Source organism: Vicia villosa, linkage group LG2 (assembly GCF_029867415.1).
Source record: "Vicia villosa cultivar HV-30 ecotype Madison, WI linkage group LG2, Vvil1.0, whole genome shotgun sequence".
Classification (NCBI taxonomy): Eukaryota; Viridiplantae; Streptophyta; class Magnoliopsida; order Fabales; family Fabaceae; genus Vicia; species Vicia villosa.
The window spans coordinates 152,922,680-152,948,664 of NC_081181.1; the positions used below are offsets into that span (position 1 = coordinate 152,922,680).

General features: G+C 35.1%; 4 protein-coding genes across 17 annotated transcripts; 1 reads left to right on the forward strand and 3 right to left on the reverse strand.

Moving 5' to 3' along the window:
• The first annotated feature begins 1,569 nt into the window (after positions 1-1,569).
• On the forward strand, positions 1,570-7,439 carry LOC131652518 (pentatricopeptide repeat-containing protein At1g71490). Of its 14 annotated transcripts, none has more exons than XM_058922389.1 (5): positions 1,570-4,177; positions 4,594-6,530; positions 6,702-6,983; positions 7,164-7,267; positions 7,353-7,439. In XM_058922389.1, exon 1 carries the CDS (start codon positions 1,790-1,792, stop codon positions 4,010-4,012), a length of 2,223 nt encoding a protein of 740 aa, XP_058778372.1. In that variant the 5' UTR covers positions 1,570-1,789; the 3' UTR covers positions 4,013-4,177; positions 4,594-6,530; positions 6,702-6,983; positions 7,164-7,267; positions 7,353-7,439. The 14 variants fall into 14 exon arrangements, with proteins under 14 accessions (XP_058778372.1, XP_058778374.1, XP_058778369.1 ...); XM_058922391.1 differs by adding an exon at positions 6,984-7,051 and having other exon boundaries at positions 6,702-6,806; positions 7,164-7,439; XM_058922386.1 differs by having other exon boundaries at positions 4,594-4,724; positions 5,491-5,551; positions 6,236-6,530; positions 6,702-7,439.
• A 1,730-nt stretch (positions 7,440-9,169) lies between these two features.
• Positions 9,170-9,817, reverse strand: LOC131650366 (uncharacterized). The gene has a single exon (XM_058920080.1). The coding sequence runs from the start codon at positions 9,815-9,817 to the stop codon at positions 9,170-9,172; it is 648 nt and encodes a 215-aa protein (XP_058776063.1).
• Positions 9,818-12,405: 2,588 nt separating this feature from the next.
• On the reverse strand, positions 12,406-16,756 carry LOC131652519 (peptidyl-prolyl cis-trans isomerase FKBP53-like). The gene is made up of 11 exons (XM_058922395.1): positions 16,672-16,756; positions 16,395-16,468; positions 15,263-15,498; positions 14,985-15,121; positions 14,173-14,509; positions 13,826-13,999; positions 13,329-13,572; positions 13,116-13,203; positions 12,995-13,036; positions 12,844-12,892; positions 12,406-12,751 (listed from the first exon to the last, which is right to left on the reverse strand). Exons 1-11 carry the CDS (start codon positions 16,682-16,684, stop codon positions 12,667-12,669), a joined length of 1,479 nt encoding a protein of 492 aa, XP_058778378.1. The 5' UTR covers positions 16,685-16,756; the 3' UTR covers positions 12,406-12,666.
• Positions 16,757-21,419: 4,663 nt separating this feature from the next.
• Positions 21,420-24,539, reverse strand: LOC131652520 (pentatricopeptide repeat-containing protein At4g37170). Its single transcript, XM_058922396.1, has one exon. The coding sequence runs from the start codon at positions 24,268-24,270 to the stop codon at positions 22,249-22,251; it is 2,022 nt and encodes a 673-aa protein (XP_058778379.1). The 5' UTR covers positions 24,271-24,539; the 3' UTR covers positions 21,420-22,248.
• Positions 24,540-25,985: the final 1,446 nt, after the last annotated feature.

Sequence of the window (25,985 nt, forward strand, 5' to 3'; positions counted from 1 at the left end):
AATTTCCTCAAATGTTATCTAATCTCATAATTACTTCATATTATTTGCAAATCTTTATAGAAAACTGATAATAGACTCATTCATTCCATTCAAGCTCAAATTGTTACATACCACAAAAGTGATACAACAAAAGTTATACAAGTGATAGAAGTGATACAAGTGATACAAGTTATACAAAAGTTACATACCACAAACAACATACACTTCCCTAAACTAAATTACAGAAACATATAAAATGCTGCAAAAAACATCCAAGACATAAAAAGTGCAACCATCATGTTATGGTTCTTCTTCTTCTCCATTGCAACTTTTTTCTTCAACCTCAAAATCTTCTCATTACTTGTGTCTGCTCCCAAATTGTCAGTGGCAATGTCCTTCAAAATCTCTTTCAACGCATCTTTTGTCATTTCAGTGCATTTACATTGAATCACCTCGACATTATTGAATTCACCCAGCTCATCATCCCATATGAACATACCGCATCCATTCTGCAAATTACAAGCAACCTTTATCGCACAACAAACAGAGCAAATAAAAAAAACGTGAATGAACTTACCAGTACATTTATGCATTTCCAGAATTTGCGTTTAGGGTTATCAATGGTGTTTGATACCCACATCTTCATGGTTATGTTACAACTACAGTGAGGTGGAGCTTGGGAACGATGAAGCAGCGAAGGAGATTTGCAACCGGAGTTTCCTACGGAGGAAGATTTGCTACCCATGTTGTGAGATTAACGGTGAAGCAGCGACGGAGGAATGATACGAGGAGAGGAACAATGGAGGAACCCTAGTTTCTTCGTTTACAGATATAATGTAATTTGAGAAGATGATGAAATGCCATGGTGGATATTAAGAAGACAAAAATTCCACGTGTGATACAATATAGAATCTTAGGGGAATCTGAGTGCAACCGTGGCAATTAGGGGGGTCTGGGGATGGAATCTACAGATGTTAAGGGGGGATCAAAATTTTTTTTTTTACGGGGGCTAAAACCTAATCTCGCTAACATTACAGGGGGAGTTTGTATATTTAACCCTACTTTTAATTTAAAAATATTGATACCACTTAGCAAAATATTATAGTTATAATATGCTATCTCTAATCTCTTTTCAATATTTATAAACAAAATATTAATATATTTTAATCTAGAGCTTAAAGGTAGTGCACATTTTTTTACACGGTCAGTGCATCACAACCCTTAAAAATAAATATTGTATATATAATTTTAAAAAAAAGTCAAACATTTATAAAAATTAACGGTTTGAATTTTACTGACAGTACAAAAGTATACCGTTGATGTATTTTCATTAAATCTTTTAATCTATTTCAAATTAAAACCTCTAAGATTATGTTAGGATTAATGGAACATAACAAAGCGGAGTGGAATACGACGAAGCGGAATGGAATGGAATATAGGTCACATTCTATTGTTTGGTTAACTTTTTAAAAATCTTTCATTCCATCTCATACACCCAAAATTGGATGGAACAAAAAATAGAGAATTGGATAAAATAGGATGGAATTGATTCCATCATGTTTCATTCCATTGGATCGATTATTTGTAAAACCAAACAAGAAAACCTCATTAATTACCGCTCAATTCCATTCCATCATATACCACCAATCCAAAGATACCCAAAAACTAATAATATCCAAATAATTTCATTTCATAATCACTTTCACTTCTATCACGCCGTCACTGTACAAAACCGAACCCCGCCGCTCCGCCGCGTGCCCGCCGCAGCGTCCGGGCACTCCCCTCTACACCACCCACCGATGCTCCTTTGATGCGTAGTTCTTCTGGACCTAAAAACCTGTTCTTGTCTAAACTTCAGAACTGTATTCCAAACTCATGGAAACAACAACAACCTACAAAGCCCTTTCACAAACCACTCGTTTCTTTTGATTCATCATCTTCCTCTATGGTTCCTGTTCTCATTGCATCCCTCAAGGATTTCGTCACTCATGGCCATTTATCAAATGCATTCAAAACCTTCATTCACATACAACACCATGCATCATCATCATCATCATCATCATCATCATCATCTTCTAATGCTTCTTTTGACCTAATTTTTCAACCAATTAAACATCTTCTATTGGCTTGCACCAATCTCAAGTCTCTTCCACAGGGTAAACAGCTTCATTCTCATACTATTTCAATGGGTATCGATCAAAATTGCATTTTGGTTTCTAAGCTTATTAGTTTCTATGCTAGTGTTAATTTACTGGACGATGCTCGAATTGTTACTGAGAGTTCAAATAGTTTGGGTCCTTTGCATTGGAACATGGTTATCTCTTTGTATGTTAAAAATAGTTTCTTTGAGGAGGCAATTTCTGTATATAAGAAAATGTTGAGTAAGAATGTTGAACCAGATGATTTTACTTATCCATCTGTCCTAAAGGCTTGTGGGGAGTTATTAGATTGTGATACCGGGGTGGAGGTTCATAAGTCTATTCGAGATAGTTCTATTAAGTGGAGTTTGTTTGTGCATAATGCGTTGGTGTTTATGTATGGTAGGTTTGGGAAGCTAGATGTTGCTCGTCACTTGTTTGATAATATGCCTGTTAGAGATGATGTTTCTTGGAATACTATAATAAGTTGTTATGCTTCTAGGGGTATGTGGGAGGAAGCGTTTCGGTTATTTGGACGTATGCAAGAGGAGGGTATTGAAATGAATGTTATTATATGGAATACCATTGCAGGGGGGTGTTTGCATACGGGAAATTTTAAAGGGGCGCTTAAGTTGTTTTCTCAAATGAGAATGGTGATTCATTTGGACTCTGTTGCTATGGTTGTTGGATTAAATGCATGTTCTCATATTGGGGCCCTTAAATTGGGAAAGGAGATTCATGGTCATGCTATAAGAACTTACTTTGATGTATTTGACAATGTAAAAAATTCATTAATTACAATGTATTCAAGGTGTGGGAATCTCAATCATGCATATATGTTGTTTCGAAAAATGGAGGAGAAAAGTTTGATCACATGGAATGCCATGCTTTCTGGATATGCTCACATGGATCGAGCTGAGGAAGTCTCCTTCATTTTCAGAGAAATGCTACGTGAAGGCGTTGAGCCTAATTTTGTGACCATTGCAAGCGTCCTTCCCCTTTGTGCTCGAATAGCAAATCTACAACATGGTAAAGAGTTTCATTGCTATATGGTGAAGCGTGAAGAGCAGTTTAATGGCTATTTATTATTGTGGAACTCACTGGTGGAGATGTATTCAAAGTCCGGCAAAGTTTTAGAAGCCAGGAAGGTCTTTGATTCATTAAGCAGGAGAGATGAAGTCACATATACTTCCATGATTATGGGATATGGTATGAGGGGTGATGGAGAAACTGCTCTGAAACTATTTGAAGAGATGCGCAGGTTAAATATTAAACCAGATCATGTGACAATGGTTGCAGTTCTAATAGCTTGTAGTCATTCTGGCCTTGTAGAACAAGGGCAATCGCTATTTAGAAAGATGATAGAAGTCTATAGAATAAATCCAAGGATTGAGCATTATTCATGTATGGTTGATCTCTTTGGAAGGGCTGGTCTTCTTGACAAAGCAAAGGAGGTTATCACAGGGATGCCATGCAAACCGACTTCAGCAATGTGGGCCACTCTAATAGGAGCTTGTCGAATCCATGGAAATACAGTGATTGGGGAATGGGCTGCAGGAAAGTTGTTGGACATGAAACCTGATCATTCAGGTTATTATGTGTTGATTGCAAATATGTATGCAGCTGCTGGTTGTTGGAGCCAACTAGCAAAAGTGAGGACTTGTATGAGGGATTTGGGTGTGAGAAAGGCTCCTGGTTGTGCGTGGGTTGATGTTGGCAGAGAGCTTTCTCCCTTTTTAGTTGGGGACACTTCGAACCCTCATTCAGACGAGATTTACCCTCTGATGGATGGGTTGAATGAACTCATGAAAGATGCTGGTTATGTACCTAGTGAAGGGTATATCTCAACTGAGGAAGATTTTGAGGAGATGAATATTGCAGGGAATGTATGCTGAATACAAGTTAAACATATTTTTAGATGGCTATTCCTGTACTAAAAACACGAGGTAGATTTTTAGTACAAGTTACAATTACAGAGTCAAATCCCTCATGCACGACCAACAGAGCAGAAATTGCTTGATCAGTTGCTAGATCTGGCAACATAATTGAAGAGTACACAGGTAATAATGATTATTTTTTCACTTAATTGCATTTGATTTTTATTTAACAGTTGCGTGCTGTCACAATCAATGATGTTAATGCAACAAGCTACAAAAGTAAGAATTAATAAATACCTTCCTCTTCTATTCCTTTTCCACTCTATAAGGAATGCCGTTTATTATTATAAATCTTCAAATAGTGACGTGAAAGCTCTTTTTTTCATTGCTTAATTACTTCATCTCCCTGATCATATCAATGTAAATGCATCCTTTTTTTTAATGTATTTGTTCTTGCATCCTTTTGTGGCGTGGTTGCAAAAGAGTGGACTTGGTCTTCCTGCCTTGCATCTCTCCGCTAAGTGCATTTCTAAAATTTATCTTACTACTCTAATATAATGATTAACTTTTACTTTGTGTTTACTTGCATATGGAGCTAGCACCGAGATGAAGGGAATTTTTTTACTTTATATTGCTCAAGATGAAGGGAACATTTTATCGGACTGCAGTAAAACTTGCGATGCTGTATGGGACGGAAAGTTTGACGGTTAAGAATCAACATGAGAATAAAGTAAGTGTAGCAAAGATGAAGATATTGTGTTGGATGTGTGGTAAGATTAGAGATGATAAAATTAGAAATGACAATATTAGAGTGTTGGGGTAACACCTATAATAGAAAGGATGGTGAAAAATAGACTTAGGTAGTTTGAGCATGTAGAGAGAAGACATGTAGATTCTTTAGAAAGGAGTGTAGATCAGATGGAGAGGGGTCAAACAGCTACAAGTAGATGATGACCTAGAAAAACTATACGAGAAGTTATTAAAAAAGATCTCGAGATTAACGATTTGGATAGAAACATGGTTATGGATAAAACATTATGGCAGAAGTTGATTCATATAGACGACCCCATTTAGTGAGATAAGACTTGGCTGTTGTTGTTTATTTGCATATGGAATTTCATGAAATTGAACCATTTGCATCTTCCTATTACATAAGGCAGAGAATAGAGCAATGTAATGATATTATAGGTGATAGTCTTGGGGCGCCTACATAGTTGGGATCCTATTGCTACCATATGATTCTTTTGCACTCTAGTTTTAATGTATAAAAAAGATGTAAAGATACTCCATGTTTTCTTAAAAAATTGAGATCACCGAGTTTATCCCGTCTTTTTATAGATGAAAAGAATGTGGTTGTTCTATCATGTGTATAACTCTAGTCTATAACTTCACAAAGCACTTAATCTGCTATCTGGATGAAAGATTGCACTTAAAATTGTCGGTTGCTACTTGCTATTTTATTAATACTTTCCTGATTGGTATTGATTTGGTTGAAGTTTTGGCTTGACGGGAAGTAGGGTCATTGACGATTTGGTATGCAAGTTGAGCAACATAGAGGTAAAGTTTCCACCACATGAAAGGCGAGTTATGTTATTTTGGAGTGCCCCACATACTTTTCTTTCGCATGGGTTAGTAGTAGACTAAGCAATCATGTATGCTTACCGAGTAATTGTCTTAAAGCACATCGCAAGGCATACTTTAGATAAGATAAAAAAAGTGAGTACAGTTTGTAATTGACCAAGTTCTGTTTGTTGAAACTGAACTATTTAAGTGAGAGCAACAGTTGGTTCGATTTTTGTAGTTCAGTTTCGATTAGTGAGCTATGTTTAAAACACTAGTTTGGTTTGTGAACTCAGAGAACAGTTTGGTTCTCTTCAGTGTAGTATTTGGTTTTACAGCTGGCTTCTGTTTCAGTTTTTTGTACATTCCTAACTGCTAAGACAGTTTCTTGAATTCCTAGACCCAAAGCATTTTCTTAGTCTTTGCGATTGTTGTACTCTAATGTTTTTTTTTTTTATGCAAAACAAGTTCGGGCCTTTATATTATGAAATAGGGTAAGAATGCTTCTGTTGATAATTTTCATTTGTCTTTCTTGAATAATCAGCTTTCACTCTATCATTTGAAATATAAAGTCAGCCATAGATACTAACCTAAACATAATATTTTAAAGTCTTTCCTACCTGATTTTTTCAACATTCTTTTCTTCCAAAAATAAATTGTTCTTTTTTGTTGGATATATAGGAGAGGTGACATGTATACGCAGTGCCTTAAAATTTTGGATGGAGAATGGTGTCAAGGTCTCTTATGGGTATGGACATTTAGTCCATTGATGATGTTATTGGTGCTCTCGGCCCTCTTTAACAAGTGGTATCAAAGTTATGATTCGGCTTAATGGGGAACGACAGTGGGATCCTCGTATGGATCAAGTCTAGTGATGCGGGTGACTCACTTGAAGGAGAGATTACTGAAATTCAAGTGTGAGTGGTTAATCCCACATGGACTAAAAATGAAAAAAAATGTTGGATATACAAGAGAGGTAACCCATATATCTAATATCTTAAGGTTTTTGATAAAAATATAGCTTATTATCAGTTATAATGTCTTTTTTGCTCCAAAAATTTGAGAATCTTTATACTCGTCTTGGTTTTGGTTATGCAATCTTATGATATAACTTCATTAAGCAAAACACTTTGGTAAATTTTTGTAGGATCAGTGGTACCTGTCCTTAATATTGGAGAGAAGAAGGTTGTTAATTGTACAAGGAATTGATTGCATGGCTTAAAGGATCAAAGGTTACATTGAAGAGAGGAAGGTTGTTAACGGTTCAGTTCTTCACAAAGATCTTGCTGAATTGGTTTCACCATTTTTATTGACTGAGTTCAAATCATCCTCAACCATCATTTACTATTTGTGCTTTATGTTTTTATGTTGTCCTTGTTTTCCAGAAGATTGGAATGAGTTATTCAGATTTGTATTTTTTGTATAGCAGGTAATCTTAAAGTGATTTCACAGCTATAAGTTTGGGAATGGGAGAATGAATTTGGGTTAATATCTACTGTATGCTTCTTTGGGGGCTTGAATAGAATTATATTTTTTCTATTTAAGTTTTTTAAAGTGAAATTTAGATACCTCTAGTGATTTTACTGTTATTTGGTGTATTATGTTGTAGGTGGAGACCATTTGGATATTTTGATAATTTCACTTGGGAGCAACTTCTCAATAAGGATGGAAGAGTTCAAGAATGCAAAGCTTTTAATACTCGCCATTTAATTTGTAATTAACATGTCTTTAGATATTTTGCTTTAGCTTTATCATAGTACTACTCAACATTTCATACATTGTATATTGATGTCTTCAGATGTTTTGAACAAAGAGATCGACAGTCTTATGTCAAGAGAAGGATTCAAATCCTCTGGGAGTGAATCTTACATAGCCATTCTTAAAATTTGGGTTGGATCTAATTCATCTCTACAAACCGGTTTTATGAGGTGAGAATTGCTCCCATTTATAAACACAACAAATATCACATCTCTAAACAATGTGAGACTAAATACACCCCTTCAAAGCCAACACAATGAAAGTGTTGGAGGCTGCAATTAAGGCAAGTCAAAGTGCCGCAATTAAAACGACTAGAGACATGCCACACAATTAAGGTGGAAATTTCAAAATCTATCAATTAAAAAAAGAAAAAGAAAGAGAAGAATACTATTTAGTTTGCTAGTTTTCAAGTATTATTCTTGTAAAAGTCAATCGGGTGCTATATTTGGTCAAACAACATTTTGAAATTTTGTTACTTTAGGGAGAGAAAGATAAGTTGATTTTAGTACACCGGAGAGTTTTTTATGAAAAAAATTAATAGTTAAAATGACGGAACAACTTAAGTTATAAATAGACCTGCCACAAAAAAGATGGTCAATTCAGATTTGAATCATGAACTCATATCCTAACCATTCATCTACATAACTTTTTTTACATAAATTTTTCTTTCCAAAACAATTTCATTTTTATTAAATTAATAAGCCATTTAGGTAGGTGGTCTTTTTTCGGCTAATTTCCACTTTTTTTCCAATCTTTTTATTAAGTAGCATACATAAACATCTCTCCATCAACCTAGGATCTTATAAGCTTCTTCTCATCTCCATTCAAGTTAAGCACAAACAAGTCTCACATTCCGTAAGTTTTTCATTTTTTTTTGGTGATGCACGCTATTCATTAATAAGTTAAGTTTATGCTACATTAAGGTACATTCCATAGAAATGCATTATTTTTTTGTTCTAAATAATATTTGGTGTGAATTTAAGTCATTTGAGGTTAGGGTATGTTCAAGAGCACAATCTGAATTTTAATATGGATAACAAAGTCTGAATTTTTCTATTATTCATTCTTTTTTTTTAGCTTTGTTTGTTGATACATTGTTTTTTTTAATTCTATAGAAAAAATGGCTAATTAACAACAGATATACAAACATCATCGAGTGACCCAACATGCTTTAGTATTCGGGGAGAAAGCTAGACTATCTCGACCCGCAATTGGAGAATCATCACGTACTGCTGAGGAATCCTCTTCTCGGGACCATGTATATTCGGCTCATGACGAAGCACATACTGCTTCTTTTCATGGAGCTGGACCTGATGTTGCCGCACAAGCCATTTTTCTAGGAGGCGTCGAAGACACTTTACTAATTCCTCTATTTGCACACCACACTGCAATTCACGCGTGGGAGGGAGAGGTAGTATAAATATTTTATTATTCTTTTAAACATTTGTTTGATACTAATTTAACTGTTTAACATTGATGTATTTAATTTGTATTATTGTGACACGTTGACATGTATAAACCAGCCTAAGAAGATATCAAAGCTTCCACAATCATATGAACCTAAGTTTTAGGACGTATTGGAGTTGTTTGGGATAGAGGACTTTAGTAGGTCTGAATATGGTTGTTTTGGCTATGACCAATTGTCAACATTTATTTAGAGATGGAATGTAGAAACTATCTTCATTTTGTGCTCAATTTAGAGAGATGACTATCGCGCTAGATGATGTACCATGATTATCTTCACTTCACAATACTTTTTTTTTTGAAATAAAAGATAATATATTACCAAAAAAACAGTAATTACACGCGATCACAAAGGATCCAACTTCCTACCCCAAGAAACACACAAACTAACACCTAAGCCAATAATAGGCTAGCTACATGCTGCCGGATTTTAGGTCTCATCCATAATCTATAAGCAAGTATATCTATTATCTTTTGTCCTATGTGTATGCCATTTGCAATATTCCCATGAACCATATCATTTCTATATTTCCAAAAAATATACACAACTTTAGTAAATGTTGCCCTCAGCATTCTAGCCTGCCAATGCCTACTTTTGCTTTGTTGAATAACCCACTCAAGCTCCTGATGCCACATACCAGGTTCATGCTCCATCTGCAATCTATTAAGGACATACTTCCAGACTTTGTTCATTATATCACATTGGAACAAAAGGTTATCTAAGGTTTCAATAGCATTACAGAACACACAGTTATTATGATTAATTATCCCAAATCTCATTAACCTTTCCCTTGTTGCTAGCCTGTCATGACAGACCAACCATAATATAAAATTCTCCCTAGGCCTGACCATGTTATCATAGAAAAGTTTATGCCAGAAAACCTGTTGTTCATGTGTAAGCAGGCCATAGTAGAAATTTCTAGTTTGGAACTTCTTCCCCTGATTTACCTGCTGCCATTCCAACATTCCTTGGACTGTCTCCCTTTGCTGCAATATTCTTTTGAGAATCCAAGAACAAGTGGGTTTAATGGGCACAGTCATGATGGTGTCTTATTTCACATAGTAGGTATTAACTCATTTTATCCTTAAATTGTCCTTCTTCAAGCTCAGATGCCACAACAATTTTGTCAAAAGGGCTTGATTTCACTCTTCAACAGCTAACAAATCTAACACTCCTTGCTTCTTAGGTGTGCAAATCTTTTTTCGAGCTATGGGAGCTTTCTTCTGCACAATACCTTTACCAGTACACAAATAAGATCGCATGATTGCCTCCACTTTTTTAGTCACTCCTTTAGGAAGTGGTATGCACTGCAACCAGTAGTTAAGACAGGCAAAGCTGACACTCTTAATCAACTGGAGCCTCCCTGCATATGTTAGGAGGTGAGCACTCCAATGCTGAATCCTTCCTACAATTTTCTCAACCAATCTCCCACATTGATTGTTTGTTAGCCTCTTACATGTCAAAGGTATCTCCAAATACATAGGGTAATTTACCTTCAGCAAACTTGGTCCAGTTCAACATCTCTTTTTTGGTGCACTTCACAATACTTTTGCTACACACTTAGTGATGTTTCATCTAAATCATTTTCATGTATGTCTCCTTCAACATTTTTTGGTCCCATCTTTAGATGACACCAAAGCCAGAAAGAGACCCCCTAAGCTAACTCAACGGGAGTTACTAGAAGAAGAACAAGCGAGAGTGATCATGTTGTGAATGCACTGTCGATATGATACCATATTATTGCTATTGAAAGAGAACTCGTAGCCAAAGAAGAGTTTCAAGAAGATACTCTTAAGAGAATCATTCTACAGACAATCTTGACAAAAACACAACATGTTTTGCAGTAAAGGAAGCAGAGGCACAACATACACAATAGTAGTTTTATTTTTATTTGTATTTTATAGACAATTATTCTAATTTGGGTTGAATGACTTGATGTATGATTTCTAAATGAGTTGATGAAAAAAGTTTTCATTAGCACTCTAAGAGCACCATTATCGGTGTCACGTCAGCGTTCCTTCACGTTTTTCTAAGCCACATTTCCATAAACCAAGATATTTAGCTTTTCTTCTCGTTCTTTAATTGGTGAACGCTTGTCCGCGCCACATTTTCATAAACCAATTGAAATTTAGCTTTTCTTCTCGTTCTTTAATTGGTTCGTTCTTTAATTGGTGAACGTTTGTCTGCAAAACAACGTTCTTTAACTTATCAATTGAATTAAAAAATAGTATATAATTAATTTAGGGTATTTTGTAATATCTAATGTGATTCACTTTAAACTTTTTAATGAGTTATATGAATATTTAAAAATGTAAATGAGTTGATTAAATAATTGAGAAGCATAAAATAATATAAAAAAATTAAATGAGACCCATTTAAAGAACCCAAATGAGTTTAATAGATAATGATGCTCTAAGAGAAGAGATTCATAATTCTGGCTAGGGATGTGTCTAGATTTTGAAATCAAAATCCACCTCATTATTATTATGAAATAAAGAACCCAGAAAATTCAAATTCACTCAAACAAAACATACAAGCAATATTGTGAGTCAAAAGGTTAAAATAAGACTAATTTTTACTCAAAGGAAAGTGTCTTTCTAATGAAGAGAAATGTTGTAGTTGGTCGTCCGAATACAATGCAAAAGTTATATTCGGTTTCCATGAGTTACTAATCACCAGGATTTCCATAGAGTTGCTAATCACTACCCATTAATTATTGACATTGCTAATCACTACCCATTAATTATTGACATCCCTCGCTCACTCCTCTGTTAGAAAAACAAACGAAGGTTGTTCAATGTGAGACTTTATAACTATGTTTGGGAGTTTGGAGGGGAATTCAATGTGAGACTTTATGACTATGTCTGGGAGTTTGGAGGGGAGGGGAAGGAAAGGCTTCTGAAAACGAATTTTTAAAAAAATATAAAAAAATATTTGACATTTTTTGAAAAAATAATTTTGTTTAGAATGATAAAAGAGTCATTATCATTACAAAATTCTTAATTTTCAAAATAGTATAACAACCTAAAAGATATTTGGATAATTTATGTAAGCCCTCCAAAATCCTTATTCAATACAATTTTTGAGTTCCTCCATTTTATAGAGTTTTTGGTGTTATAAATAAAACCAAACCCTCCAAAACCCTCATACCCAAAATCCTTTTTTTATTTTCACCCAATTCTTCCTATTTTCCAAAGTCTTCCCCTCCCTTCCCCTCCAAACTCCCAAACATAGCCTATATAGGTTTTTCCAACATACTACCCACATTTAAACTTCATTTCAAGCTCTCGCAATTGTTCCAACATTAAATAACCCAACATCAAAATATTCCAACACAATCCTACAATAAAATGTGTATGAAACAAGGTGAATTGTAAAAATTGAATGGAGCGATGAGTAAAACTGAACATAAGAGACATTTTGGTAAAGAATGATTTAAGCATAACAATGTCAAAATTTGAACACTTGAAAAAGTCTTCAAGTCTTGCCAATGTTTAATTGATTATAACGCCGCACTCAACCCTATTAAAGGTTAAAACATCGCGGGCGAGGATTTCTTCTTCAAAAATACCTCGAAAATTTTCCGCGTGCATCAAAACGAGATTTAAAAATCCTTCAATTTTATACCTAAATGTAAATCATCCATATATCTGATATAAAGTCTCCATCAAATTCACACTCCGGATAACCAACAACATTGTACGGATGAAGAAAAGCAAATTGTAACTATAATTTCCTACAAAACTTCAGCTCTAACCTCTTGCATACTCGAGAGGTAAAAACCAATTCCAAAAAATGGCAAATGAATGATGGGCATTAACATTTTTCTCACCCTGATAAGACCAGAACATAACAAATCTGAAGCAGTATGACTGCAGAATTTTTGAAGTTAGTTGCCGCCAACACCAACCAACTCAACATCAAATACAAGCCAAGAATTTTGTGGTATTGCCCCAACGCGCTTGTCTCCGTATCTGCATAACAATGAACAAAACATGAGAATAAACTAATCAAACTCATCCATAGAACACGTGATGGCATCATAGACATTGGGCCAATTTCATACCCCATAGATGGTGGAATTGTAATTCTTCTTTTGTCACCAATCCTCATCCCTGAAGAAAATAAAGAGAAATGCAAATAAGTAACAAGAATAACATCAAATTATATAGCTGTAAAAAAACACAAACTAAATATAATTTATTACTATGAATTACCATTGACTCCAACATCCCACCCCTTGATGACTTGTCCTACACCTGCAAACAATAAAAATAGATAAAGGCACATGAGAAAACAAAAATGCATCAACAGTCAACACAGTATATAAATACATACCAAGGCGAAATTTAAAAGATGCTTTTCCGACACATGAGTCAAATATTTTCCCATCTTTTTTCAGTTTGCCAATATATTTAACACTGACCTGAAAATAGAACAAGGAGTTAAGAAATTGTGTTATAAAATAGGTCAAACAAAATTACTCATCAGTAAGTTATGTCAAATTCAATCATCAAAATATCCGTATGTGAGGTGTGTATGATACTTAACCTTCTTTCCAAGTTCGGCTCTTCTGCCATCTGGTTTACCCATAGATATGTCCTCTATAACCAACCCATTTGCATATGTTCTCACGTTAGATGGCTTGGCTTCAGCTTGACCTTTCCCTTTTTCCTCAGAGGTAGACAACTTCTGATTTTCAACAGTTGTAGCGATTTCATTCCCAGAAGCTACTCCTTCAGTCTCTTTGTTCTTTTTCTTCTTTTTCTTCTTGTTTTTCTTCTCAACAAGGACTCTGCTCCAAAACAGCATAAACTCAAATAGTTAGCAATACAGTATGTAATGGGTAGAACACAAAACAGAGAAGAGGGAGCAAATCCATCCTCAATTGAAAAGAGAGAGAAAAAAAAAGTTGGCTTTACATATCAATAATTAAAAAGTTGAAATACTTTCAATTGAACATTAAACATTTCAATCAACTATCCATATCCAACCAAAGCCCCCGTGCAATGCAATTGACAATATAGTTCCTCAATGAAAGCACTTACTCATCATTGGATAGTTTTCCATCATGTTCGTCCTTTGCATGGGAAACATCATTCTGATTAGTTGTAGTTTTAATCTCCTCGCCTTCAGAATGCTTTTCATCTACCACAGTAACATTAGTCTCGGGTACATGAGCAATTTCCTCATCTTTCGACTTATTCTTCTTCTTCTTTTTCCTAAAATCATTATCAAAAACATTAAATGCAACACATCCCAACACAAATAGAGACAACATATATGAACTTTTTCTTTTCCATTTTTCTTTTTCTTTTCTAGAAAAAAGGGTCAATTGGGAAAAATGGCAGATTTTAATTCATTTTCATGAGTTATTGCGGTTAGGCCATCTCACCCATCTTGCAGCTGCTCGTCCTCATCAGCCCTTCCACCTTTTCGCTTTAAGCCAGCAGAATGTTCAGCTTCTTTTGCCTTCTTATTGGACTTCCCGGTTTTTTTGACCGTTTGTTCTTTTGCCGCTGCTTCTCTTTTCTGAGACTCAGATTTAGCTTGCTTTGAAGTGGAAATTGGGAAACCATCTTCATCTTCACTTTCCAGAACAAGATCTGGCTCACTTTCTTTTTTGCTGGGTTTCTCTTTCAAGAGAGCTGGTTGTTCCTTTTTCTTCAATTGCTTTGCTGAATTATCTCCATTTTCAGGCTCAATGTCGTCGTGTATTTCCTCAATCACAACTACAAAAAAGGTCAACAAACAAAATTTCTTATACTGCGTCTGTGTTTCATGATGATTTCAGTTTGAAATATCTTGAAAACTATGAAGCAGTAGAGTTTTAAACAATATTTTCCTTTTAATTTTCAGTTCTTTCCTATTTTCATCCATCACGTATGAGTGGAAGTAAACCACGGGCATATTGATAAAACCTATAGCATTCTAATTTGAGTGAAAAATGTATGATGCGTATAATATGAACATAACACAGCAAGATCATTCTGGACCATTCTATTGGAAAAACAAAATCACATATTCAAGTATTGTATGATATTAGACAAAGTTAATATTTATGCTTCTATAAATATAAAAGACATATCACATGAGCATTAGTTTGAAAGCTACATAATATTAAGAAAAAGAACTATAAGAAAAGAGCGGAACATGCGTATAATCATTTGATGGCTTCAAGAAAACACAAATGTAAAATCAAAATACCTCCACTATTTGGGACTGGCGAAGCTGTGTACGTGTCCATATCACTATCGTCAAAAAAGTGTTCATCATATCCATTTTCACTATCATATTCAGATGACTCCTCTGAATCAGTTCCCACGTCCTCTCCCATTGAATCACTGTAGCATTGTAGTAGGAATTCAAAAAGTTAACACGTATGGCAAACAATATGTCTAATCCAAAGCCATGTGAAAATTATTTGAAAATCATGTCAAATCAAAATAAACCAACAGAAACTAGTTCTTCAAAACAATACTCACTACTCATAGTCATCCCTCAGGTCGTCGCCATCATCTGCTACAAAATAACCGGAAAGATGGATGCTCCGTGAACCGATGACTGAGAATGCCACCAAGTCCTCATCATCAAACTCAAGATTCAGAGGGCACGACTCAACCTTATTTGGTAGCAACGTACACAAAAAAACTGAACTTTTGTGTCCAGAAGAGCACTGAAGAATGCTTTTCTCGGTTGATGAACCATTGCCTAAAGTAGCCTGAAATTTTAGAAGGCAAGAAGAAGAGAAGCATCAGAGTGGTTATTCGTAATTCTAAAATCATATAAGACTTGAATGATATCAAAAACCAATGCACTAGATTCCAGAACCGTCGAGGCCATTGCAATTAAATGCATATTATATAGGAATGACAATATTATATTGTAATTCAACAAAGCCAAACAAGTGTTACCACTAGAAAAAGAGGTATAAGTCAATATCTAAGAAATAAAACTAGACTAGAACGACTCATTTAAAACACTAAGAAAATTCATAACGATTCTACAATCACAACCCAAGTACCAAATAACCTTCAAACCAACTAAGGGCAATTATAACCAAAAAGACGGCAAACTCATTTACAAGACCAGAATGAAAGTGTTGAAACTACGAATAAAACCTTTTCTGACATAAAAAATATCAACTAATTGAACAGAGTTCAAACCCCTCAAGTGGCATAGCAAGTAAATGCATACAATTATATAGGACAACAAATATCATATCAAAGTCCAACAATGCTTAACTAGGTCAGTGCTAGTATCATACTGTCATTTCGAACCCTGATAAACATATAACATCAAGAAAATTCATACAGATTCCTTGCAAACAACCCCGAGAAAAATACTTCAAACACAAATGGCAGTCAACACAAAATACAACAGCAAATATTATCATCATTTCAGATACTCTGAAAATCATTTACACGACAATAACTAAAGTTGCAAGAGTTAATGCATGAAAAAACAACCAGAGTAAGCTAAATTATTATTCATCAGCTAAAATTCATACCAGAAAAAAGGTATAACTCAATATCTAATTCTAAAACATAAACCCTGATTCCATGATTAAATCCCAACGACAAGAAGAATAATAGAAAAATGAAAAATGCCTAGAACCTGAGTGACATGAAGCTTTCCTTGCACATTGTCAGCATGATAAGGAACCGGTTTGCCAGGTTTCACTTCAATCCCTAAAATGAAGAATGATTCACAAGTTCAAGTAAATACTACAGTATAGAAAATACTACAATATAGAAAAACTAAAATGAACAGGTAAAATAAAACATCAATGAAATCGCAAATTTCACAGCTAGTATTGAAGAAGTAAGTGTTGAACGCTACAAATTTTCAGAGCTAAAGAAAACGATAATGGAGGAGAAAGATGATGACTAACCCCAGAATCCCATTGTAGTGTCAACGATGAAATGAAAATCAGTGTGAGGTTCTAACCAACTTTAAACCCTAACAAATAGAAGGTCGTTTTGGGATTAGACGTGTCGTTTACATTTCACAGACTAACCCTGACCGGTAGGATGGGCTTCGGCCCAATTGGAAGTTGCTATCCGTTTTCTTTCTTCTTTCTTTGTGGGAATTTTTTTTCAAAATAGCCACTTTTTTCAAAAAAAAAAAAAAACTCAAATAATCATATTTTCAACAACAACACGATAAACAAATAAAGTAATTAAACACATCAACATATCTAGGAGATTACAACCATCAAGATTCAAGACAATATCAGCTGATCCATACATCATAACACTGACATCCTTATCGGTTTTAACAAGATCCCATAAACGAATTTCTCCATTTTGGATGATCATTGTAACGAGCCTATCAACTCTTCTAATCTTTTCACTGTCAGGAATATCTCCATCTAACCAACAGATTAAGCTCCTCTAAAAATACTCGAAAGTCTCAATGTTCCAAAGTCAGATCTTCATCGGAGGCTTTGTTGGCGGAAAACAAATTAAGCATTTCTTTTGATAATGTAAGACATTTTTTTAAGAAATGTTTAAGAGTGAAATGAGAATATGGATGATAAATGATAAAAATGAATGACCTATTTATAAAAATAACAAAACAACATAGAAGCCAACATGTGTGACACAAGCTTCTAATAATATAGTGCATGCGCCACTCTCTATTGCATGACATAGGTGCATGTGCCACGTGCAGTGACGCATCCTCTTAGGTTCGAATTTTTTTTGTTTAAAAAGTGGTTAGTTTGGTATATTTGTTGAAATGTGGTTATTTGTGTTTTTTTTTAAATAATGGCTACTTTGGAAAAAAATCTCTTTGTGATATATTCATTAGGGGATTTCTTTTCCCACCTTTGCATGATCTCCCAAGCCCGAGGAGAAAAGTAAAAAATGTCGCTATTTTCGAAGATGCATCTTCAGACGTACCATTTTTAACATAACATATGTGCAAATTATTGAGCTCTCCTCACTATGCCAAAATTTATTTCGGAGATGCATCTCTGAATGTGTTTAAGGGTTTGTTCACAAATGCATCTTTGAATTAACCCTTGTTTTCAAATTAAGAGAAATTTTCATAGATACATCTTCGAAAATTTTTAATGTATATATAATATGTGCATACCCCCCTATTCTCCTTCTTCATTTTGCTGAATATTTTTCTTCCCCCATTGGAGCCTGTGAGCAATATTATTCCAATCTATTTTTCAAGCAACAGAAGAACATGTTCTTCAATCTTATCAATCTTAGAAAAGAGGAAAATATATTGGGCTCAAATGTGTTAGAAAGTCTTATAAGTCCAAAGCTCTTCAAGCTAAAGAGATTGAGTATTATGAAGAAGCTTCTGATGAAGTCGAAAATGAATTATCTCCGCTATCTATAAGGGTCAACTGTCTCTAGAAGAGACATCAAGGTGACAAATTCAGAAGTAATAGAAGGACTGATGGTCGCTTCGAATCTACTTCTAATCAACAGAAGTCCAATGGCAAAGAAGTCATTTGTTATGAATGCAATGAGCTAGGACATCTCAAGTACGATTTTCCAGAACTTTAGAAGGATAAGTCCAAAAAGAAAGCTCTCAAAACGAAGAAGAAAGGGTTGATGGCAACTTGGGAAGATTCTGATTCTTCAGAAGATGAGTCAGAAGAAGATCAGGCTAACGTGGCGCTAATAGGGACCTCAAATGCAGGGATCTCTTCATAAGGCAATGCAGGCTCATAATCAGACGAAAATGAGGTAATCACCAAAGAGTTATTTTCTGACCTTTCGCACTTAGAATTGTCTACTTCCTTGATTTAAAATCTGGAAAGACATGAGTTACTCAAGATTGATTTCAAGGCACTTAAAAAGTCCCATGAATCTATATATTCTGAAAACAATAAGCTTAAGGAACATCTCTTTATTTTAAATGAAGATAGTTTTTCTTAAAGATGAGAACTTCGGCCTCAAAGGCACGAGAGCTCTTCCAAAACCTTATGAGAGTACTGATGATGTCATAAAGAAATATGACAAAGCTTTTTAGAAGTTCTTATCTAGAAGCACGATGGCTTCTATGATCTATGGCGTAAGCAAAAATGGGGTTGATGGTGTTGGCTATAACTCCTATGACAAATCCAATTGTGATAAGGAAAACAAACCTAATACATTTCATTCCCATTTTTTCTTTGTTGGGTTTGTCCCTAAAGATAAAGGAAAATAAAAAGAGAAATCTGATTCTAAACCCAAGGCAAAACCTTTGGATAAACCTTTCTGTTTTAAATCCTATAAATATGATTATTGTGTTGTCAAACCCAAAGTTGTAAAGAACTTTGGGAAAACTAATAAGAAAAGACCCTAGAAACTATGGGTACCCAAGATATAGATAATTTGTGTTGCATATATTCTTAGTAGCTCGGTTGACACACCTATCATGGTACCTTGACTCTGGCTTCTTGCAACACATGGCGGGAAGAAGACATATGTTCCAAAGCATGGAACTTAAGCCTGAAGGCATTGTGAAGTTTTAGAGTTGATCAAAGAGAAAAGATCTTAAGCTTTGAGACTATGATGAAATAAGATATGAGATCATTCTTTCTCAATATCCTAATAGGCCACGAGTGAGAAGGATGACTCTATATTATTAAATGGCAAAAGGAATAACAACAATTAAGCTTCCTCTGAAGTATGTCAGAAGGGATTGCTTTCAAAACTTTGAAAAATACAACATGTTGGTTCTACCTCCATACCTTTGAAGCTTTACATATTGAGTTTTTTAGACCATAAAAGATTGTATAAAATCGATGCGAAGAAGTATAGTTAAGTCACTACTAATGATTACAACAGATGGACTTGAGTAAAGATTCTTTGACACAAGAATGAGCCACATTCTATGTTCACCACCTTCTGTAACTAAGTATGAATTGAGACCAGTCTCAAATTTGTCAATATTAGAAGTGATCATTTTGATAACAAACACCTTGAAAAGATGTTTGATGATATTGGCATTTCCAGTGGTTTCTTCTGCCCTAGAACTCCACGGGAAAATGGAGCAATAGAAAGGATGAATATAACTGTGCTTGAATTTGCCAAGATCGTAATCAATGAAATCTACATGGCTAAGCACTTATAAGCAAAGCTTGCAAACACTGCGTGTTTCATTCAGAACAAAGTCTTGATAAGACCTATTCTAGGTAAAATATCATAAGAGTTATGGAAGAATAAAGAGCACAATCCTCTTTACTTTGATTCATTTGGAAGCTCTTGATCTATCTTAAAATGATAAAAAAATCTCAACAAAATTTATTCTAATAAACTCGTGTTAGTGATGTGTTAGGATATTCTGAATGTTTGAGGGGCCACAAAATATACAACATTGAGACACTTGGTGTTCTAGAATCAATCCATGTTTGATATAATGATAAGCTTAACCTTGAAGAGTCAAAGTTAGTTGTATACTTGCAAATCCAAAGATTGTTCTTTTTTAGAACTGAAAGACTTCATTGCTGCTTAAATGGATTAAAAAGTCAAAGACTAAGAAGATTATTCAATCAGAAGCTGTTTAAGCACAGAAAATGATCTTTATATACTACGAGATTACCTTTGAACTTAGTATCTCTGAAAGAGGTTATCTTATGAAAAAGCTTATGAACCAAGATTGAATTCAAGGTACAAGATGAACTCAATCTCTTTTTAAAAATGGATGACGCATATGAATTTTTTTAAGATACACATTTTCTTTCGTTTGGATATGATGCTTTAAAGTAGTGAAGCTCTCATACATCAGAATTATCCATAGTCAAAGATTTCTATGACTTTTGGAAATTGAAGAGTCCACCTCATCAAACATATGTTGAAACTCTATGTATGTTGTGCATTTGTCTGACTAATGAATTTAAGTCATTATATAGTTAAACATGTCGAGTAAAAGTTTTTACTGGAAATAATGATATTTAGAGTGTCTTATCCATTCCCTATTCACTCTATCTAAATCAGTTCATTATCACCTTTCTCGAAAACGGTAGTTGTAATTAATATGTTCAACCCTCTATCATTAAGTATTATGTGTGTCTCGAGATTGATTCATCTCTAAAACTGAACTCTCTCTTGTGTCAGCTCGTTTTCCTAACCCCAGAGTTTCAGTGTAGTGTCAACAATGAAATGAAAATCAACGTGAGGTTCTAACAACCTAAACCCTAAAAAATTGATTGTCGTTTTGGGATTAGACATGTCGTTTACACTTTGTGACTAGACCTCTGATTTCTGGTACATGTCTTCTATGGGATATATTAATTTTCTTAAAATAAAACTAATTTTGAGAAGTATATCGAATGTATCTGTTGAAAAAATTAAATTTTAAAATAAATAAATTTATCTTTCACAATTTTAATTTTTGAAAGAAAATAAGTTTGAAAAAAGTGACAATGGACACAAACTCATATATTAAGAGTATTTATAGATTAAATGGGTACAAATGTAATTAACTATACACTTTCTGCAATTCTTTTATATTATAAATTGAGTATGTTCTACGCTTAATTAAAATACTATAATTACTCACAAAATTCATCTTTCAACAAAAATACTACAATTCACGGCAAAATTCTTTTTCAAAATTTTTCTATTACGTGTTCAAAATATAGTCAAACTTAAAATTTATTATAAAACTTGAATAAATCTCATCTCATCTCATCTCATCCCATCCAAGTGATTTTTGATACTCTAACTAATCAATTAGCACAGCAGACTTAGGTCTTAAATCATTGCGATGCAAATTGAAATATTGATTAAACTTTTGAATGAGGCGTTGTATTGCACATTAATTTAAGAGCTTACATTAATATAAAATAACAACAATTGTGGAACTCCAATCTACCACATAAACATAAAATGAATCTATAAGAATTCAGCTATTCCAATAAAAATTAACCTGCCTTGAATGTTCTTGTATTAAGGGCAAAATTAAGTACTAGAAAAAAACTGCATGAAAATTTGATTTGTTAGGGTCCGGGTTTGATCCCACAACTCTTTACTTTCCATACAACTTCCCAGCATCATCTCAATAATGAATATTTCACTTGCTAGCTAGTGTCACACAAGAATTTCATTTGACTCATTAAATTAGCTTTCTGCTCAAGAGCTGTACCCCATTTTCTGATAGCATCCCCAACTTGCTACTGTTGTAATGCCTGCACCGTGACTCACATCCTTCTTCCTTTTTTCGCATTTCCAGAAGTGAATAACCATTAACCACCCATTACCTCTACTGACATCTTCCTACATAACCGTTCCAGCTTCCTTAGGCGAGCGTATATCTTTCCAACAATCACGTCCGCTTGAAATCAACCATGTTCAAATGAAAGAGAGAGAAGGCAAATGAAGTTGATCAATGCAACTGTCTAAGGCTGTCTTTCCTTCCACAGTGACACCCGAAAGTAGCAGTGCATTCAATGCTAAATAAAGCTGCTATTGCAGTGTAATACTACCAATAGTCTTTGCACGAGCATTGCAGTGTAATACTACCAATAGTCTTTGCACGAGCATCTTCCGTTCTCAAAACAATGAAACCTATTTGAATCTCTCACTATTATTTTTCTTTGAACAATCTTTGATATGTATTTCATTGCAGTGTGACAGTCTACACAAGTTCTTAAATTTTTATAAACTTTGATTGCAGTTCCTGGTGGAGTTGACATTATTCCAAAGGCAACAGCAAGCCTCTCACTGTGGTAAGAAATGTTTTGCTCTTTCTGCTCCTCCTCCACATCATGTAGCACAAAGTTTGTGTCTGGAACGTAGCCTTCTTCCTTCATTTTCTTTGAGAGCTCTCCTAAGAAGTCATGTATATCACTTATTTTGGGGTGAGATGTATCGCCTACTAAGAACACATGCACTTGCCTTTTAATTTCAATCCAGCTCTTCCCTGGCTTCTTTACTATTCCCCTATTGTCCATATCCTTTCGAACCTTGGCTACCTCAGTCCACATACCAGCATTAGCATAAATATTAGCCAGGGTGATATAGGTAGCTGGATTCTTTGGTTCTATCTCAAATAATGCTTTTGCTGCTCTTTCAGCTAGTTCAAGGTTCCCATGTATTCTACATCCCCCAAGTAAGGATGCCCAAAGGAATTTATCAGGCTTCATGGGCATGCTATCAATAATATTCTCTGCCTCATTGAATCGTCCAGATCGTGCCAATAAATCAATAACACAAGCATAATGATCTGCAGTATGCTTCAATCCATGTTTCTCTTTCACTGAATGGAAATACTCCAACCCTTTATCTACTAATCCAGCATGAGTGCATGCAGAAAGAACCCCAACAAAGGTAATTTCGTCAGGCTTTGTACCTGATTGAAGTAGCATTTCAAAATAATGAAGAGCCATGTCGGGTTGACCGTTCTGAGCATACCCAACAATTAGAGAAGTCCATGACACCAAATCTGGGCGAGGCATCTGGTTAAACACCCTTCTTGCAATTTCAGTGTTCCCACACTTAGAGTACACATGGACAAGAGCACTCGCAGCAAACGAACACAGGTCATACCCTATCCGCGTCATGTACCCGTGAACCTCCTTTCCCACGCGTTCAGCAGCAAGATCGGCACATGCATTTAAAACACCAGCAAATGTATATTCATTTGGTCTAACACCTGAACCCATCAAATCTCTGAACAATGAAAATCCCTCTTTCTTTCTTCCATCTTCTAAGCATCTATGAATCATGGTAGTCCATGAAACAACATCTCTATCAGCCATCTGATCAAAAATACCCCTAGCTTCATCTAAGCTCCCGCACTTACCATACAAATCCAAAAGAGCAGTCCAAACCACCTCATCCAAGTTCAACTCAGTCCTTATCAAGTAACCATGAATTTCCTTCCCAAGACGCAAACTATGTATAGCAGCCGCCGCCGTCAAAGCACTAGACAAAGTAAACATATTAGAGCTGGAACTCTCATTCACCTGCATTATTCTAAACAAATCCAAAGCTTCCCTATGTCGATGACGGCTAACATAACCAGAAATAACAGCATTCCAAGAGAAGTTATCTCTTTGAGGCATTTCATCAAACAGTTTCCTAGCTTGTTCAAGACGACCGATGTTAGCGTAACCAGATATCATGGTATTCCAAGAACACAAATCCTTTTGTGGCATTCCATCAAACACCATCTGGGCATCAATAAGACTCCCACATTTGGAATACATATGAAGCAAACGATTGGAGATGACAATGCCAGGAATGAAGTTAGAAGCTTTGGTGTGTGCATGGACCTTTTTACCCAATTCAAGTGATCGATGGCGGACACAAGCAGCAATGAGAGTGGAGTAGATACGAGGGGAGGGTTGGTGAATGCGATGGAGGGAATCGACGGCCTCCTTGAGGCGCTTCTGTTGACATAAAACTTCAATGAGCTCTTCGGATTTGCGGTGTTCGGGAAGGTGAGAGAGGGTAGAGTCTTTGGCGTTGAGATTGAGATTTTTAGGAGAGGCATGGCGGAATTGAGAAGAAGAGGAAAAAAATCTCCGGAATGCCATTACTTGAGTCGCGCTATGAGAAACCTGAGTTTTTTTTCGATTTTTTTGAACTTAGGAATCGAGTAATGTCATTTAAATTAGCCGACAATTATATCCGCATACATATGACTAGACATATTAGTCTCCAACAACTTGCTTTAAGTCATATGGGAACTAGAATTATGTGTGAACTCTTGAAAGGGTGATGCAAGTCTTTGGGGGAGGTAGAACACGCATATTCAAGTACGTGTGGTAAAACAGGCAGAAACAGTTGGCTATATCCGTTTTGCGGTATTTTAGTGTGGAATGGGCAAGAGTTTTGACCTGCATTTTTTAATGTGTTTTCACCCCTTCCGTTACTTTTTGGCAATTTCTCTTTACCCCTTTATAGAGTGTGACACACCTCTTGAAAATTGCAAAATACTCTTGAGTTTATTTAAAGATATATCTCCGAATGCAGTAAATTTCATTTTTGCTAAAATTTAGTTCGGAAATACATATTCAAATTTTTTAAAGGTTAATTCGGAGATGTGTGTCCGAAAATACACATGAACCGGAAAAACAAATAGTTTCAAATACCATATTTGTTTCAATTATCATCATTTTCTAAATAAAATAAAATAAAATAGTTCCAATTCTATAAATTATTATTTTTTATTTCACATTATTTGTCATTATTACTATTCCTATTTTTTTTTAAGAAAATGATGGTAGTTAGAATAAATATGGTAATTGTAACGATTTGTATGTCTGGTTCATGTGTATTTTCGGATATACGTCTTCGAATTAACTTCTAAAAAATTTGGAGATGCATCTCCAAATTTAATTTAGTAAAAAATGAGTTTTGGTGCGTCCGGAGATATATCTCTAAAAATAGGGAGCATTTTTGACATTTCGCTAGGGACGTTGAAGAAGGTATAAGGGTGTAAAGAGAAATTATTTTTTTTGCGGACTTTTGTGGGCACGTGCACTTATATGATTTGTTGTATTTTTAGGCCTATAATGTGCAGTGCCCGCAAATCCACCCTATCACGCCCTCACTTTTAGTGCGGGGTAGACTAACACTTTAGGCACACGCCCTCAAGTATGTTTGTCCCACTCACACCATTTTTTGTGGGCTTTTGCGGGACGGACATACCCGTTTTCCATCCTTAGGTTAAGTGAATGAGTCTAAAAAGGATAGAGTAAAATGTAAAAAGTGTGTGTATTTTAAATCTTATACATGTAGTAGGATATATACACCTGGGTCAAGTAGTTACTAGGCCTTGCTTCAGAGCAACAAATGAGTTTTCTTTGTTTGGGTCTTTGGCTAGACCAAAATAGTTGCCCTTAAGAATTGTCGTGACATGTCAAACAGGAGGTAGATGTGTTGATGGCAATCCTTCGTAATATGTGGGGGCAAAAACCCCAAATGTCTCGAACACTACTTCTCCAACATATATTCGCTTTGATTTGGGTCCTATGATTATTTCTGACAGTTTTGGATCCAATGGTACTTCTAATACATCTTTTTTCGATGGAGCCTTTCTGATGAATCTTCTAGCATTTTTTTTGACAATAGCACTGGGAAATCTATTGGTGATGTTCGACTAGATAACATTATTTTTGCTTCCTATGGGGTCACTGGAGACTCCCTCCCCTATGTCAGTCCCTTATCCTATGTAGAGATGGTCACCCGAGATAAGCAGATACTTCAGAATTTTTTCAAATCATAAGGTCAGGATCCCAACGAGGCC

What these genes read in the sequence shown, in the direction of transcription:
- LOC131652518 (XM_058922381.1), top strand. Translation starts at nt 1,790, where the DNA reads ATGCGTAGTTCTTCTGGACCTAAAAACCTGTTCTTGTCTAAACTTCAG.
- LOC131650366 (XM_058920080.1), bottom strand. Translation starts at nt 9,817, where the DNA reads ATGACTGTGCCCATTAAACCCACTTGTTCTTGGATTCTCAAAAGAATA.
- LOC131652519 (XM_058922395.1), bottom strand. An exon ending in GACGAGCAGCTGCAAGATGG is followed by an intron (nt 14,000 to 14,172) that starts GTGAGATGGCCT and finishes TAATGATTTTAG; the next exon opens with GAAAAAGAAGAAGAAGAATA. An exon ending in ACAATTCCACCATCTATGGG is followed by an intron (nt 12,752 to 12,843) that starts GTATGAAATTGG and finishes ATTGTTATGCAG; the next exon opens with ATACGGAGACAAGCGCGTTG.
- LOC131652520 (XM_058922396.1), bottom strand. Translation starts at nt 24,270, where the DNA reads ATGGCATTCCGGAGATTTTTTTCCTCTTCTTCTCAATTCCGCCATGCC.